The 13,783-nt window shown below is 49.5% G+C and overlaps 1 protein-coding gene across 1 annotated transcript; it reads left to right on the top strand.

The window, feature by feature from the left end:
- The first annotated feature begins 3,323 nt into the window (after positions 1–3,323).
- On the top strand, positions 3,324–6,232 carry Dusp1 (dual specificity phosphatase 1). The gene is made up of 4 exons (XM_021186417.2): positions 3,324–3,872; positions 4,112–4,257; positions 4,625–4,844; positions 5,184–6,232. Exons 1-4 carry the CDS (start codon positions 3,506–3,508, stop codon positions 5,552–5,554), a joined length of 1,104 nt encoding a protein of 367 aa, XP_021042076.1. The 5' UTR covers positions 3,324–3,505; the 3' UTR covers positions 5,555–6,232.
- Positions 6,233–13,783: the final 7,551 nt, after the last annotated feature.

The following is a 13,783-nucleotide window of genomic DNA, read 5'->3' as shown; positions in this document are numbered from 1 at the left end:
AAAATCAAAGCAAGTGGAAATCAGCCAGAAGGCTAAGAAGACTGGGGACCCACACTGGTGTGCTGCTGGATTTGGGGGGGTGGGGGTGGGAGTCACAGAAGGTTGCTGAACAAGAAGCACCTTGTAGCTTGGATTTAGAATGTACCCCCAAAGGCTTGTGTATGGAAGCCCTGGTCCCCTATAGCAGTGCAGAGAGAGAAACTTTGGGAAAGTGTCATTTATCTCATTAATGGATATGAGAGCGGCTCAGAGTTTGAAGGACTACAAGGCAGAGGTAGAAGCTGTAGGAGGGGGCCCACTGAAGGGAGCAGGTCCGTGTGACCCCCTTTGTCTTCCTCTTTGCTCTCCTTTGAACTCCCTACCACAATCTTCCTCACCGCAGGCCCTCTGTGATGCTGCTCAGTAACCTTGGGCTGGCACCTCCATCCCTCACCCCTTTTTATTTGTTTATTTGAGACAGGGTTTCTCTGTGCAGCCCTGGCTGTCCTGAACTCGCTCTGTAGACCAGGCTGGACTTGAACTCAGAGATCTGCCTGCCTCTGACTCTCAAATGTTGGTAATGAAAGCATGAGCCATCACCAGCCGGCCTCCATTTCCCTTCCTAAGCTGTTTATCTCAATGGCATTAAGCTGACTGACCCTGGAAAGACAGGGAAAAGTCTCTGAACGAGGGAAGATGATCGAGGGATATCACCCCTCCTCTGGCAGCAGCTCTTCTGCAGGGATCCCATCAGGACTTTCTCCTGCCATTCTATTTCATTCTAGATGGGCATTATTCTCCGTTTATAGATAGAGAAGCCGAGGCTCAGAAATAAGTCCTTAACCCAAGGTTACGGAGTAGACAGTAAAAAGGACGTACTTTCAGCCATTATTGAGGAGCTCCTCCCCTAGCCCCACCCCAACACCAAGATGAATCCAAATGAGAGGAAGTGACAAGTTCATAGGCTGGTGCCAAGCCTGCACACCGACTGTTCCCACAGGTCCCGTATAGAAGCTGATGCTTCTCGCCCAGTCACAGGTGTGGCATGGTAAAGTGAATGAGGAGAGGCCACACAGTTAAAGGGGAGAGGCAAGCTAAGTCTTTTGGCTGATTCTTATCACCCCGTGTGGCCTCTAGCGTTGCTTCTAAGCACACCTGGAATGGGGAGGCTCTCAGGTCAGCGAGGCCTCTCCTAGAGTTGAAATCTACTGCCTCACACTGTCCCCGGCCCTCAGCAGCTAAGCCTCCAATGCAGCAGCAGCCTCTCTGGTTCTGCCCCAGACACCAAGGCATTCTCACTACCTGGATTGTGACCTGCGGTGGCTATACCTTTGCTAATGCTCTCTGAACAAGTGGATCTTAGTGTAAGTCTCCATGGCACCTGGAGAGAGCTTTCTCTCAACTGGGGCTCCAAGCAATCAATGCCTATAGATATCTCTCAAGTCCCACCTGGTGTGATTCCCTAAGATTCTGAAACACACAGCACATGGCCCATGTGATCTAAGCATCATTGTGTTGGGAAGGAAAAAACTGAGAGTGGGTGACTCACGGGAGGGGAAAGGTCTGGGTGTTCTGCCCCTTCTGCTTCACAAGGGAATGCCACCGACTCACGCATGGTACCAGCTGTACTGAAACTACCTTGCAGGCTCATCCGGGAAGAGGATGGCTGGCTCCCCAACAGTCTACTGACAGCAGTTCCTGCTCTTTAGGCTCCTTCTAGGAAGGGAAGAGGGCAGAACTCCACAGTGACCAGCAGACTTCTGACTTCAGTGCCCAACCATGCCACTGTATTCGTATAAAAAGGTCTTTTTGAAAAGTTTGGGTAGAGAAGGGTATAATGAATGGCCTTGCAAAAACAAAAATAAAAGTAAAAATTGAAGTTGGTATGCAGTTTGAAAAGGCAGCAGCTGTAACATTTTATGATTCAATGCAAAAAATATGTTGAGGTCCTCAGCTGAATAAGTAGAATAAACAAATAATTTTTTTTCTTTCTGTCGCTCTTCTGCGATGTAGGGAGGGTGGTGTCATCTGAAGATTTCTTTGCTGTTCTTTTAGGATCAATGCTCAAAGGAATGTAAAAACGTGCTTTAAAAATAACGTATTCTGAATTTATAGAAGAATCTAGGCAGAGCGCAAGAGCTAAGAGAGGCCAAAGAGGACGTTGCTGGACAAAGACACATGGTAGTAAGACACCTCCCCTTGCAAAGAGGAAGAAACCGCAGAATGTTCCTGACTCGGCACCCCTTCAGAGTGGTGCAATGTTTATGTTTGTGTATCCAACTCCGTGGTGTTGCGGCGGGCTCACTGCCTACCCTGTAGTCATGGAGTTTTGGGGAAGGACACACACACACACCATTTCGGTCTTCCCAGGTGTGATGAGTACAGTTTGTCCCACAGAGTGGCGGATTCAAGGCTCTTGGCCCTGAGTCCTTGGCGTGCTCAGCTTCTGTTCAGTGGAGATGAAAGGCACGAGGGCAGATGCCTTTAATCCCTAGTAAGGCAGGGACAGGAGGATCTCTGTGAGTTCAAGACTAGCCAGGGCTACACAGCAAGATCCTCTCTGAAACAAAACAAAACAAAACAAAAGTTGTGTTGGGGGACAGAGGAGCGGCGGCTCGCAGCATCCTTTTGATGCCACGCGACGACAATGTTCTCGGCCGTCCCTAGGCGGCGCTGTGGAGCTCTACCCAAGTCCCCCCAATGGGGAGTCCCCTGGGCTCCACAGATCTTGCAACCCTCCTCCCTTTGCTCCAAGTAAGTCCTCTAGGGACCACCGCGGTAAAGATAACACTCCGGGGTGGGGGGTGGGGACTAACTGGAAGCATTCCCTTGTTCAGCGTAAAACTTTTAAAGTGACATTCAAGAAGGACGTCTCAACTCTCGCCATTTGTCCTCGGTATAGCCAGAGGGCTATAGCACGAGTTAGTCATCTCTCACAACCCACTGCCCTTTCCCGCTCAGCTCGCCACGCCCACCACTCCAGCAGCGGGAGCGGGGCCAGCTGAGAACGTGATACCAGGAATGGCCCCGCTCCTTCGGCGGAGACCCGCGGAGGGGAGCAGGGCAGGTGTCCTCAGGCCGCGCGTTCTGGCCACCCGGTTGGCAGCGCGCCGTCCTGCCTGCGAGCCCAGAGGACAGGAGGGTGGGGGCCGGGCTGCGAGCCAGCGCTCAGAGCGGAGAGGCTCCTAGGCCGATGACGTCTTTGCTTTTGGCTTTGGCGGCGCCAAGCTCGGCGGGGCGGGTGACGTCACCACCCGGTCACGTGTCCACCATTCAAACAAACAAACCGTTCTCCCCCTCCCCCCTGCTTCTGTGCCGCGCCCGGGACCGCCCCCCCGAGAGGCTACATAAAACCGCGCTCCTCCGGACCAGCGCGCAGCGAAGGACTGGCGGGCGGGACGCGCGGTGAAGCCAGATTAGGAGCAGCGAGCTCTTGGGGACTTAGGGCCACAGGACACCGCACAAGATCGACCGACTTTTTCTGGAGAGCCGCAGAACGGGCACGCTGGGGTCGCTGGGGCTGGCCATGGTGATGGAGGTGGGCATCCTGGACGCCGGGGGGCTGCGCGCGCTGCTGCGAGAGGGCGCCGCGCAGTGCCTGTTGTTGGATTGTCGCTCCTTCTTCGCTTTCAACGCCGGCCACATCGCGGGCTCAGTGAACGTGCGCTTCAGCACCATCGTGCGGCGCCGCGCCAAGGGCGCCATGGGCCTGGAGCATATCGTGCCCAACGCTGAACTGCGTGGCCGCCTGCTGGCCGGAGCCTACCACGCCGTGGTGCTGCTGGACGAGCGCAGCACCTCCCTGGACGGCGCCAAGCGCGACGGCACCCTGGCCCTGGCCGCGGGCGCGCTCTGCCGAGAGGCGCGCTCCACTCAAGTCTTCTTCCTCCAAGGTACGCTCTAGCTCTGGCAGGACTTACGCCATCAGCTAGGGAAGGGGCGTCCCACCTGGAGTATGGGGGCGCCTGCGTCCAGTCTCCAGGGGCGATTTTCAGTGGCTTTGTTTCACTCCCATAACAAAGACTTCCTTAAGCCTTCCTTGTAAACTCGCAGCCCCTGGTGGGTGAGTGGCTTGTCTCCAGGTACTGTGTCGGTGGTGCTAATGAGAAAATATGTACCTTTGTATTCTCAGGAGGATATGAAGCGTTTTCGGCTTCCTGCCCTGAGCTGTGCAGCAAACAGTCCACCCCCATGGGGCTCAGCCTCCCCCTGAGTACTAGTGTGCCTGACAGTGCAGAATCCGGATGCAGCTCCTGTAGTACCCCTCTCTACGATCAGGTTAGTAGGAGTCCGGGTCCTTGCAGGGCAGGGAGGTGGCAGAGCTGGCAGAGGTCTGGGAGGGTTGTGCCAGGAGGATACAGAAAGCGGCTGCAGCTTCATTTATACTAGAGGGGACACGAGGATCTTTATTCCATCATGAAGCAATTGGATGGAGCCGAGTCTTCCAGTTGCTGGCACGGAAGAGCTTGTTGGCTCTGTCCAGGCCAATGGGCTCGATTCTTTATGAATATTTTAATATGTCAACAACAGTGCTGAGGTCACCAGTTTCAGAAACTCCCTTTTTCAGCGGGGAGTTTTTGTGGGCATGGGTACTGGTGCTCACGCTGAACAAGCTTGACAAATGCTGGATTGTTTTGGACTTCAGGGGGGCCCAGTGGAGATCCTGTCCTTCCTGTACCTGGGCAGTGCCTATCATGCTTCCCGGAAGGATATGCTTGACGCCTTGGGCATCACCGCCTTGATCAACGTCTCAGCCAATTGTCCTAACCACTTCGAGGGTCACTACCAGTACAAGAGCATCCCTGTGGAGGACAACCACAAGGCAGACATCAGCTCCTGGTTCAACGAGGCTATTGACTTCATAGGTAAATGGAATAACCACCTGGAGCCTCTGCTTCTATCCCTACTGTAGCCACTGAGCCCAGCCTTTTGGGTGGCAGCTTAAATGATCCTCACCCAAGCCTTCCTCCTCACTGAGACTCAGTTGAACTGACTGTCTTGTCCAGGACTATAAGTGTAGATACCCAGTCCGGGTTTAAATCCCCTGCTATCCTTTGCATAGTATACACATAGAGTCTGCATGACAGCAAGAGGCAGACCCTGGCCATCTCTGGATAGGACACACATGACATTTCTTAGCCATCCTTGATCTGGGCTCAGCTGTTCTCCTGAGTTTTTGAGTAACCCATAACTTTGTTTTCCAGACTCTGTCAAGGATGCTGGAGGGAGAGTATTCGTTCATTGCCAGGCCGGCATCTCCCGGTCAGCCACCATCTGCCTTGCTTACCTCATGAGGACTAACCGGGTAAAGCTGGACGAGGCCTTTGAGTTTGTGAAGCAGAGGCGGAGTATCATCTCCCCGAACTTCAGCTTCATGGGCCAGCTGCTGCAGTTTGAGTCCCAAGTGCTAGCCCCTCACTGCTCTGCTGAAGCTGGGAGCCCTGCCATGGCTGTCCTTGACCGAGGCACCTCTACTACCACTGTCTTCAACTTCCCTGTCTCCATCCCCGTCCACCCCACGAACAGTGCCCTGAACTACCTTAAAAGCCCCATCACCACCTCTCCAAGCTGCTGAAGGGCAAGGGGAGGTGTGGAGTTTCACTTGCCACCGGGTCGCCACTCCTCCTGTGGGAGGAGCAATGCAATAACTCTGGAAGAGGCTCAGGGGAGCTGGTCCTTATTTATTTAACATCCCCCTCACCCCCCAACTCCTCCTGAGTTCCACTGGGTTCCTAAGCAGTCAAAACAATGACTTGACCGCAAGACATTTGCTGAACATTCGGGACCAACGTATTGTGGGTACATCAAGTCCCTCTGACAAAACAGGGCAGAAGAGAAAGGACTCTGTTTGAGCCAGTTTCTTCGCTTGTCTGTTTTTTTTTTTTCTAGAAACTTCATGCTTGACATACCTAGCAGTATTAACCATTCCCGATGACATGCGCGTATGAGAGTTTTTACCTTTATTTATTTTTGTGTAGGTAGGTGGTCTGCCTTCACAAATGTCATTGTCTACTCATAGAAGAACCAAATACCTCAATTTTGTGTTTGCGTACTGTACTATCTTGTAAATAGACCCAGAGCAGGTTTGCTTTCGGCACTGACAGACAAAGCCAGTGTAGGTTTGTAGCTTTCAGTTATCAACAGTTGTCTGTTTATTTATGATCTGAAGTAATATATTTCTTCTTCTGAGAAGACATTTTGTTACTGGGATGACTTTTTTATACAACAGAATAAATTATGACGTTTCTATTGAGCTCTCCGTGCTTTGTTTCTTTGGTGGCCCCACTCTTCAGCAAGTGGCACAGGGAAGCAGTGGACCACTGCTGCCAACATGGGTGGGGGTGGAGCCTGCTCCTTTTGGTTGACCCATGGGTTCCGAGGGAGGACTGCAGGAGAACTGTGTGAAGCACTAGATCTTAGCAGAGGGTCCTTTAACATGCACAGGCGATGCCATGCCACCCAGGGAACCTGAGTGTCTGCAGAAGCATTTGCCTGAATTACCTTCTTTTATTAATTTCTTCCTTAGGAGTCATGGGCAGGATCCCCCCTCTTCCTGAACTATGTGCAGATTACCTGGATTAATGCGTTCTCAGGAGATACAAAGCTTGGGAGGAGCCGACCCTCAGAGCAGCTCAGGTGCTATGCAGAGGAAGATGGGAGGCTCTGAGAGCTGAGCAGCTGAGCAGGGAATTGGAAACTGTTTTGCTTTCTAGCCCTATGACCTTTAAACTTTGTCGCTTGTCTATATCATATGTGTGTGTGTGTGTGTACCTTGAACAAGGCTTTTACATCTTTAAAAATAATGCATCAAATAATAATAAAAGAACCCAAGCTCTCTATGCATGCACAGGGAAGAAATAGCTTGCACCCCCTCTTACTTTTTGGAGGGTTTGTACAACGACCTCTACATAGAAACATCATTTTTGGCAGCTGTCTCCTTCAGGTCACTTGCTGTTCTTCATAACTGTGTTTTAGACATAGGCAATTAAGTCACACTTGCTGCAGGGCAGGACTCTGAATTTTCCCTCTTGCCAAGCAGACTAAGGCTGAGAAGGTATAATTGACTACCGAGCGATAATCTGATCTGTAATGTCGAATGAAGTAACAGCAAAGGTTCAGGCCCCTGGGTGCCTGCTCTTCTGCAGCTCATTTGTGGACTAAGTGCTGTGTGAAGTGGAAGAGGAAACATCCTATTCATCTTGACTGGTGCCATGGTCCTCACCCAGCCCCATTGTTCAAGTCTTGACACAGAATCTGTCCTTGACATCTCCCCCCTGCCACGTGACATCCGGGTCTGAAGAGCCTTGTCTTCTAAGACAGAAGAACTTGTCCTGTGCTGGCAAGCTCAAATCCTTGGCCGGGTTTGGGGTGAGTGGATGCATACTTTTTAAAACAAACAGTGTTTTTTTTTTTTTTAATCAAGCCCTAGATATTTGCTGTTGTGAGTTGATCCCTTCGTGGAAATGTACCAGCAATGGCGATCCCGGGGCAGATGCAGGGACTGCCTTTCCCGTGGGTCTGGGCCTCTGCTTTCAACTTGGCAGTCACTGGCTGAACCCAAATTAATCTCCAGTGTGTGAGCCAGTCAATGGAAAAATACAGAGGCTGCCTCAGGGAGCTGCCAGTGAAAACAGTTCACTCATGTCTCCTCACAGCCCAGACCAGGAGCAATCCCTCTCACGGTCACCTTTGCTGAGATGCTGCAGAAAACGTCAATGCTTGAGGCAAAATCAGTATCTCAGGATGAAACGATTCCATTAGAATGTTTGTTTCCCAGAGAGAACTGATGCGGATACAACTTAATGTCTAAGGCTCATGTGACAGTGACAACTGTCAGTTTAAGAGCTGCCACTGAGTCCTGGGGTCCCCTAAGTGTTTTGCCTGTGTTTACAATCTTTACCATCACATCTGTTTCCCAGAGAAAGAGACCTCTGAGTCAGTGTCCTAATTATTAGGTGGTCTCGCAGAGACTGGAGTCTCAGTGAAGACCAGCCAAAATAGCTCGAGCGGGGTTGCTAAATGCAAAGTTTTCTTACTAGCTGTGTTCCCCACTAGCCCAGAATTTGGGGGTGGGGGAGCTCAACCCCTCAAGGCCTCAGTTTCCTCCTCTGTGTAACAAAGACAACAAAAGCTGCTTCCTGTGCTGACTGACGACTGTGGAGCAACAATTGGATCCCCTTGTCAACAGTGACTTCTAGTTTTCCCACCCAGTGAAATGACCGGTTTGCCCTGGATCTGAAGGGTCGGTTTCATCCTGGCTCTTTAATTCCAGGCTGCGGAAAGGAATAGATGCCCGTCCTGTCCTTTCCTGTGGTTTCCCGGCATCCATCGGCATCCATCGGATGAGGCTTCAGCCCCCACCACCTCCTCAGCATCCTCTCCTTCCTTTCCGGCGTACTCTGCAGCTTGAAGCTCTCTTGCTTTGTACTCGCATCCTCTGGCATCCGTCCCCCCCCCCCCCCCCCCCCCCCCCCCCCCCCCCCCCCCGTCCGTGGTCTCAACTTATCCAGAATGACATCATGGTGCCAACACCTTTAAGATTATATAAATCTGTGATCCCGCCGTGGCCTCCGTTCCCATGGTAACAGTGAGGAGTTTCCCTTTTGTGAGGAAAGCTGTCATGTCACTTCCTGCTGCTGACAAGTCAGTTTGGGAGATTAAAATGAAGGGGGGCGGGGTGCCTCTGAGAAGTGCTGGCTGCTTGGTTTCTGTTGCTGTATACAGAGGCAAACAATGCCAGCCTGCTGACCCCGCCTGCCTGCGTTGCTGGAGCGGGCTTTCCCACACCCCCTAGTCGGGTGGATCCCGGTCACCTGGGGCTGTTTGTCTCCAAAGGATGCATTCTGGGTAGCAGGTAGGAGGGCTGCCCACCTCTGGGGACTTTTTTTTTTCTGATGCTGTGCTGGGCAAGTTTGTTCAAGAACAACCCAGTTGAATCCAGCCTCGCTCTGCTCTGGAGTCTGCTTAGCGCTGTTTTTTTTTTTTTCTCCGAATAACAAAGGATCCTCACAGTATTGGCCTTGAAGTGCTGTCTTGCAGAGAACTTCTGTTGAGGAAAGAACCTAAAAACAAAACAAAACAAAACAAAACAAAACAAAACAAAACAAAAAACAACAACAACAAAACCCCATCTCCTAATGAGCTTTTAAATCTAAGAGCCGTCCCACTCATCCATTGCCTCCTTCATTGATCAACCGGCCAATAAGTATCTATGCCTCCAATGCCCTCTATTTGGTGAAAGACCAAGCACTCGCTGGTAAGGGACCTCAAACTGGGATGTGTGTGTAAGGGGACCATGGGATATGGATGGAGCCATGAAGGCAGGTTGGTAAAAGAGGACATTCCAGTGTGGCTGGTCAGACACAGGTTGCTCAGGAGTCACCAGCCACGTTGAGGCCTGAATGGCGCACTGGGAAAGAAGCTTAGCCCAAAGGGCAGCAAAACTGGAGCCTTGAATGGACCATTTGTGGACAGGGGATAGAACATTTGAGTCGATCAGACCCGTGAGTCCCGGATTTTGACAGTACTCTTGAAGCCTCAGTTTCCCCATCTTTAATGTGGTCCAATCACCCCTTGCTCTAAAGGCAATTTTGATTCATGATTTAACTTAATGAAAAGCACATTATTGAGACTTGTGAGTCAGCTGGTCCCCATTCTGTCACAGCATGGATGCCCCTCCCTGAGCAGAGTGCCCTGGCAGAGGGAAACGGGTGAGCTGTCCTGCCTATGTCAATGACACTAGCCTGCATTCACATAATGCCTGTCACTAAGCCTCGACAGAAGAAGTGGCCTTGCTCTGAGATCACTCCGCCCTGCCCCACTGGCCTGGGCCCTCTCAGAGACAGTTTCCTCATCTGTAAGAGGCACCTGAAGTGTCATCCAGCTTCCTCTCCTGGGCCTAAGGCCCCTCCATCCTCAAGGCCAGGGAGCCTGCAGTCCTAGGCTTCGTTCAGGCTGGCTGCAGAAGCCACAGGCTAGAAGTCAGATGTTTCTTAAGATGGCACATGGAGGGGACCTTAGAAAAGTGTTAGTGTAATGAACGTGACTGACCGTCCCGAGAATGGGCTTCCCCAAAGCATCTATGGAAGGAAGGTACCACCTACTCCCAAGTCCCAGGCCTGTCTTTGCCATGCCCTGGACCACACCATAAAGATGGAATTATGAATCACCACCATAACTGGCATCAGTCACTCACCCTTCCCTTCAGTAAGTACGTACTAAGTACTTGGTTTGTTAAGCTTTCAAAGAATTAAAAAATGAGAAGGAATTCTGGGCTTCATCTACCAGCTGGTATCTGGTTGTCCATGAAACGTGTCTCACCTCAAGGTCTCAGTCCCGACATTTCTGTAAGAGAGTCATCATGGGTTTGCTTCAGGCAGGTGCTAAAATCAAGAGAAGCAGACACTGAACAGGCAGGCATCTGACCCTCCAAGTGTTACCCATTAGCTACTTTGGCCATTCCTGTTTTTAACGGTTCATAAGAAAAAGGTAGCGGGCTGGAGAGATGGCTCAGCCATTAAAGGCTAGGTTCACAACCAAAAATATAAGAAAAAGGTAGAAAAGAGTACAGTACACCGACAGCCTCCAACTTTAGTCTCCATTCTAGGTGTTTGTCTAGATGGAAATGAAAGTACTCAATAGCACCCTAGAAATAGTCATGTGTCTTATGGGCACCCAAACCCAGCACTTCCAAATGCATGCCTGGGATTTGCCCCTAAGCCAGGCTCTGTCTGTGGGACATTCCACCTGTGACAACCACGGCTCACAACATATTTAAGTCAACAGCAAATTGAGACAGGGCTATCTTCCAAACATATACATTTCCCAAATAAACCAGTCCTATCATTTCTAAAACGGCCTGTGTAGTATGGCCACCCTCGTACCTTGCCTGTGTTGCTGAAGTAACCCCAGCTGTCTCCTGGGCTCTTCAGCCAGACTGTGAACACTCAGCTGGAAGCTGGTCTCTGCTTTTAGTGCTGACCTGAGGATCTCCCAGTTACTGTGCCTGCAAATGTTTCTCTTTACCTTTTCTTTAACCTTTGGTTACTTTTGCCCCATGTTGGGCACCAAAATGTTGTGATTCCCAAGTAAAGGACACAAAACCTCTGTAATTATAATAAAGCCTAAAGCACTAGAACTGGGCAGACGTGAATCTCTATGATATTTTGTCTACTTCCCTGTCAGTCACTGCAGGGTATCACTTGCCATGTTCCACCTGGGCTGCTCCTGTTCCCACAGGCTGGCCCTCATGGCCATGTGGTCATGATCCCCCTACCCCATGGTGACGTCTTCCTTCTTCCTACTCTCTTCTCTGCTTCCTCATGGTCCCTGCCTCAAACCAAAGCTCTGACTACCTCTCTTCTGCCCAGCTCCAGGCTATAGCCATCTTTATTAACCAATCATGAATAACTTGGAGAGCAAGGTTTACACAACAAGAGCTGGTAGATATGAGGACCCTCTTGACTTGGAACAACCAGGTCTTGGGATACGGTATTTAGCATTTGAATACATAGCAGCACCAGCCCACTACACAAGATTATTTCATTGAACAAAGAATTGTAATTTGTTCTTTCTTTCTTTTTCTTTCTTTCTTTCTTTCTTTCTTTCTTTCTTTCTTTCTTTCTTTCTTTCTTTCTTTCTTTCTTTTTTCTCTTCTTCCTCCCTTCCTCCCTTTCTCTCTTTCTTTCCTTCCTTCCTTCCTTCCTTCCTTCCTTCCTTCCTTCCTTCCTTTCTTTAATTACATTGAAGATATAGCCCACTGTCTTCAGGCTTTCTTTGTCACAGTTGGGAAGTAAGCTTCTTACTTTTTCCTCTTTGATTTAAGATTTTATCTTTGTAAGAAATTTTGATAGAATGTGTCTCTGCAGGTTTCTTTCTCTGCATATCACTTATGTGTTGTGCTCTGAGATCTGTAACTTAATGCTGTTTAAAACTCTGGGAAAGCCTTGCTATTGTTTTTTTTTATATATTCTTTAGATACTAACATCATTTTTTTATTTTACTGGGTGACCAATTACTCTCTGAGTCTTGCTGTTTCTCTCTCTGGAGATTAGCCCAGGGCTTTGCACATACTAGGCATGTGCTCTATCACTGAGCTAGATCTCCAGTCTTCATTTTTTACATTTTAAAATGTATTATTCTGAGAGAGTCTTACTAAATTGCCCAGACTGACCTTGGGCTTGTTTTCTTCTGTCTCAGCCCAGCTTTAATTAATTAATTAACTAATTAATTGATTTATTTTAAACAGGGTCTGTCTATGTACCTATCCTAGAACTTGCAGAGATCCACCTGCTTCTGCTGACCAAGTGCTGGGATTTAAAGTGTGCACCAGTATAGTCACATGATTTGTAAAAAGTATTTATTATTGCTATGAATGGGTGTGTGTATAGGGAGGAAAGGTGAGCGCACAGCCATACATTTGTGGAGGTCAAAAGAGAGCGTTGTAAAGCTGATCTCTTCTTTCACTTTTGCATGGCTTCCAGCAATTGAACTCAGGCCTCTAGGCTTGGGCTGCAAGCCCCTTTCCCTGCCCCACACTCCACTGCCTTTCCCTGTTCCTTGGCCCACTGAGCCATCTCTCCATCCCCATTCTTGATTTTGACTATGCTTCTTGCTCATTTACTTATTTTTGGGTCAGTGTAAGACATGGTGTATGAAAAATACTGGCCGTCAACTGAGGCTTAATGTGAGCCTCAAAAGACAGTTGACTTTATCTTTAGAGGTTTGGGCAGTTGGATAACCTTAATCAAGTCAGAGCATGAGATGACCTTGGCAACTTTGAGATGGCTTTTAGAGCCCGTGATGATTGGTTTAGTTGGAATCCAGGGAGTTAAAATCCTCTGGAGAGCAGCCAAGAGCTCAGAAGGGGTCAGCAGGAACCTCCTTGAGGAACACTAGACTTTTATTTTTGTCTTGTTTGACACATGAGTCTTTACAAAGTTAGGCTTGACTTCTTAGTCTTTATTTCATTTTTCACCTTTTAAAGTTAGGAGATAATATCTTAAGAGGCCCCCAGTACTAGAGTTCATCTAGTTTGCATTTTCATTAATGAGGTTGTAGCGGGCCATAGCGTAGAGGAAGCGAGTCTCAGACCCCAGAAGGGATGGGACAGGGTAGGTGAATTACAGGCAGCTCAGAGCAAGAGGATGCGAGCTGCTGCAGCGCAGCCAGGGCCCTCCACACTGCACATCTCAGGATACTATAAGAGGTCTTACGGGTTTTCTATAAGAAATGGCCACTGACTTAGGCAGCAGGTTATTCAGTCTGAATTAAACATTACACAATGCATACGTGTACAATACCACATGGTACCCATTAATACACATAATTTCAATATTTTATGTATCAATTAAAAGAAATCAGGAGTGTACAAGTCTAGAGAGAAACTTCCAGCATACCAGGAGGCCATTGCCTTCTCAGAACACACCTGGACTTCTATCCAACCCATATTCAAAGACTTGACCTCCTTGAACCTGGACTTCCTGCCCATCCCCTGTTCTTTCAGCTCTCCCTTTAACAGCCATGGAAAGGCTGGATGGTCTTTGACTGTCACCATTTAAACCAGGCTGCTTCGCAACCATGGCAAGCCCTGTCCTTTCCTCGTCTCTCCTTTTTCCCATGGTACGTACCCATCACCTGACATTTATTAGTGGTCAGGGTCTGTGAGGACAGTAGCCTCATCTGTCTTTCTTACTGCCTGACACCCAGTCTTACACTACAGCCCAGCACACCAAGGGTGTTCCTCACTTGCAGTGAAGGGAGGAACTTAAACATGCCTACCCCCCCCCCCCCCCCCCCCCCCCCC

Source organism: Mus caroli, chromosome 17 (assembly GCF_900094665.2).
Source record: "Mus caroli chromosome 17, CAROLI_EIJ_v1.1, whole genome shotgun sequence".
In the NCBI taxonomy this organism is placed as follows: domain Eukaryota; kingdom Metazoa; phylum Chordata; class Mammalia; order Rodentia; family Muridae; genus Mus; species Mus caroli.
This window is presented reverse-complemented; position numbering and strand designations above follow the sequence as displayed.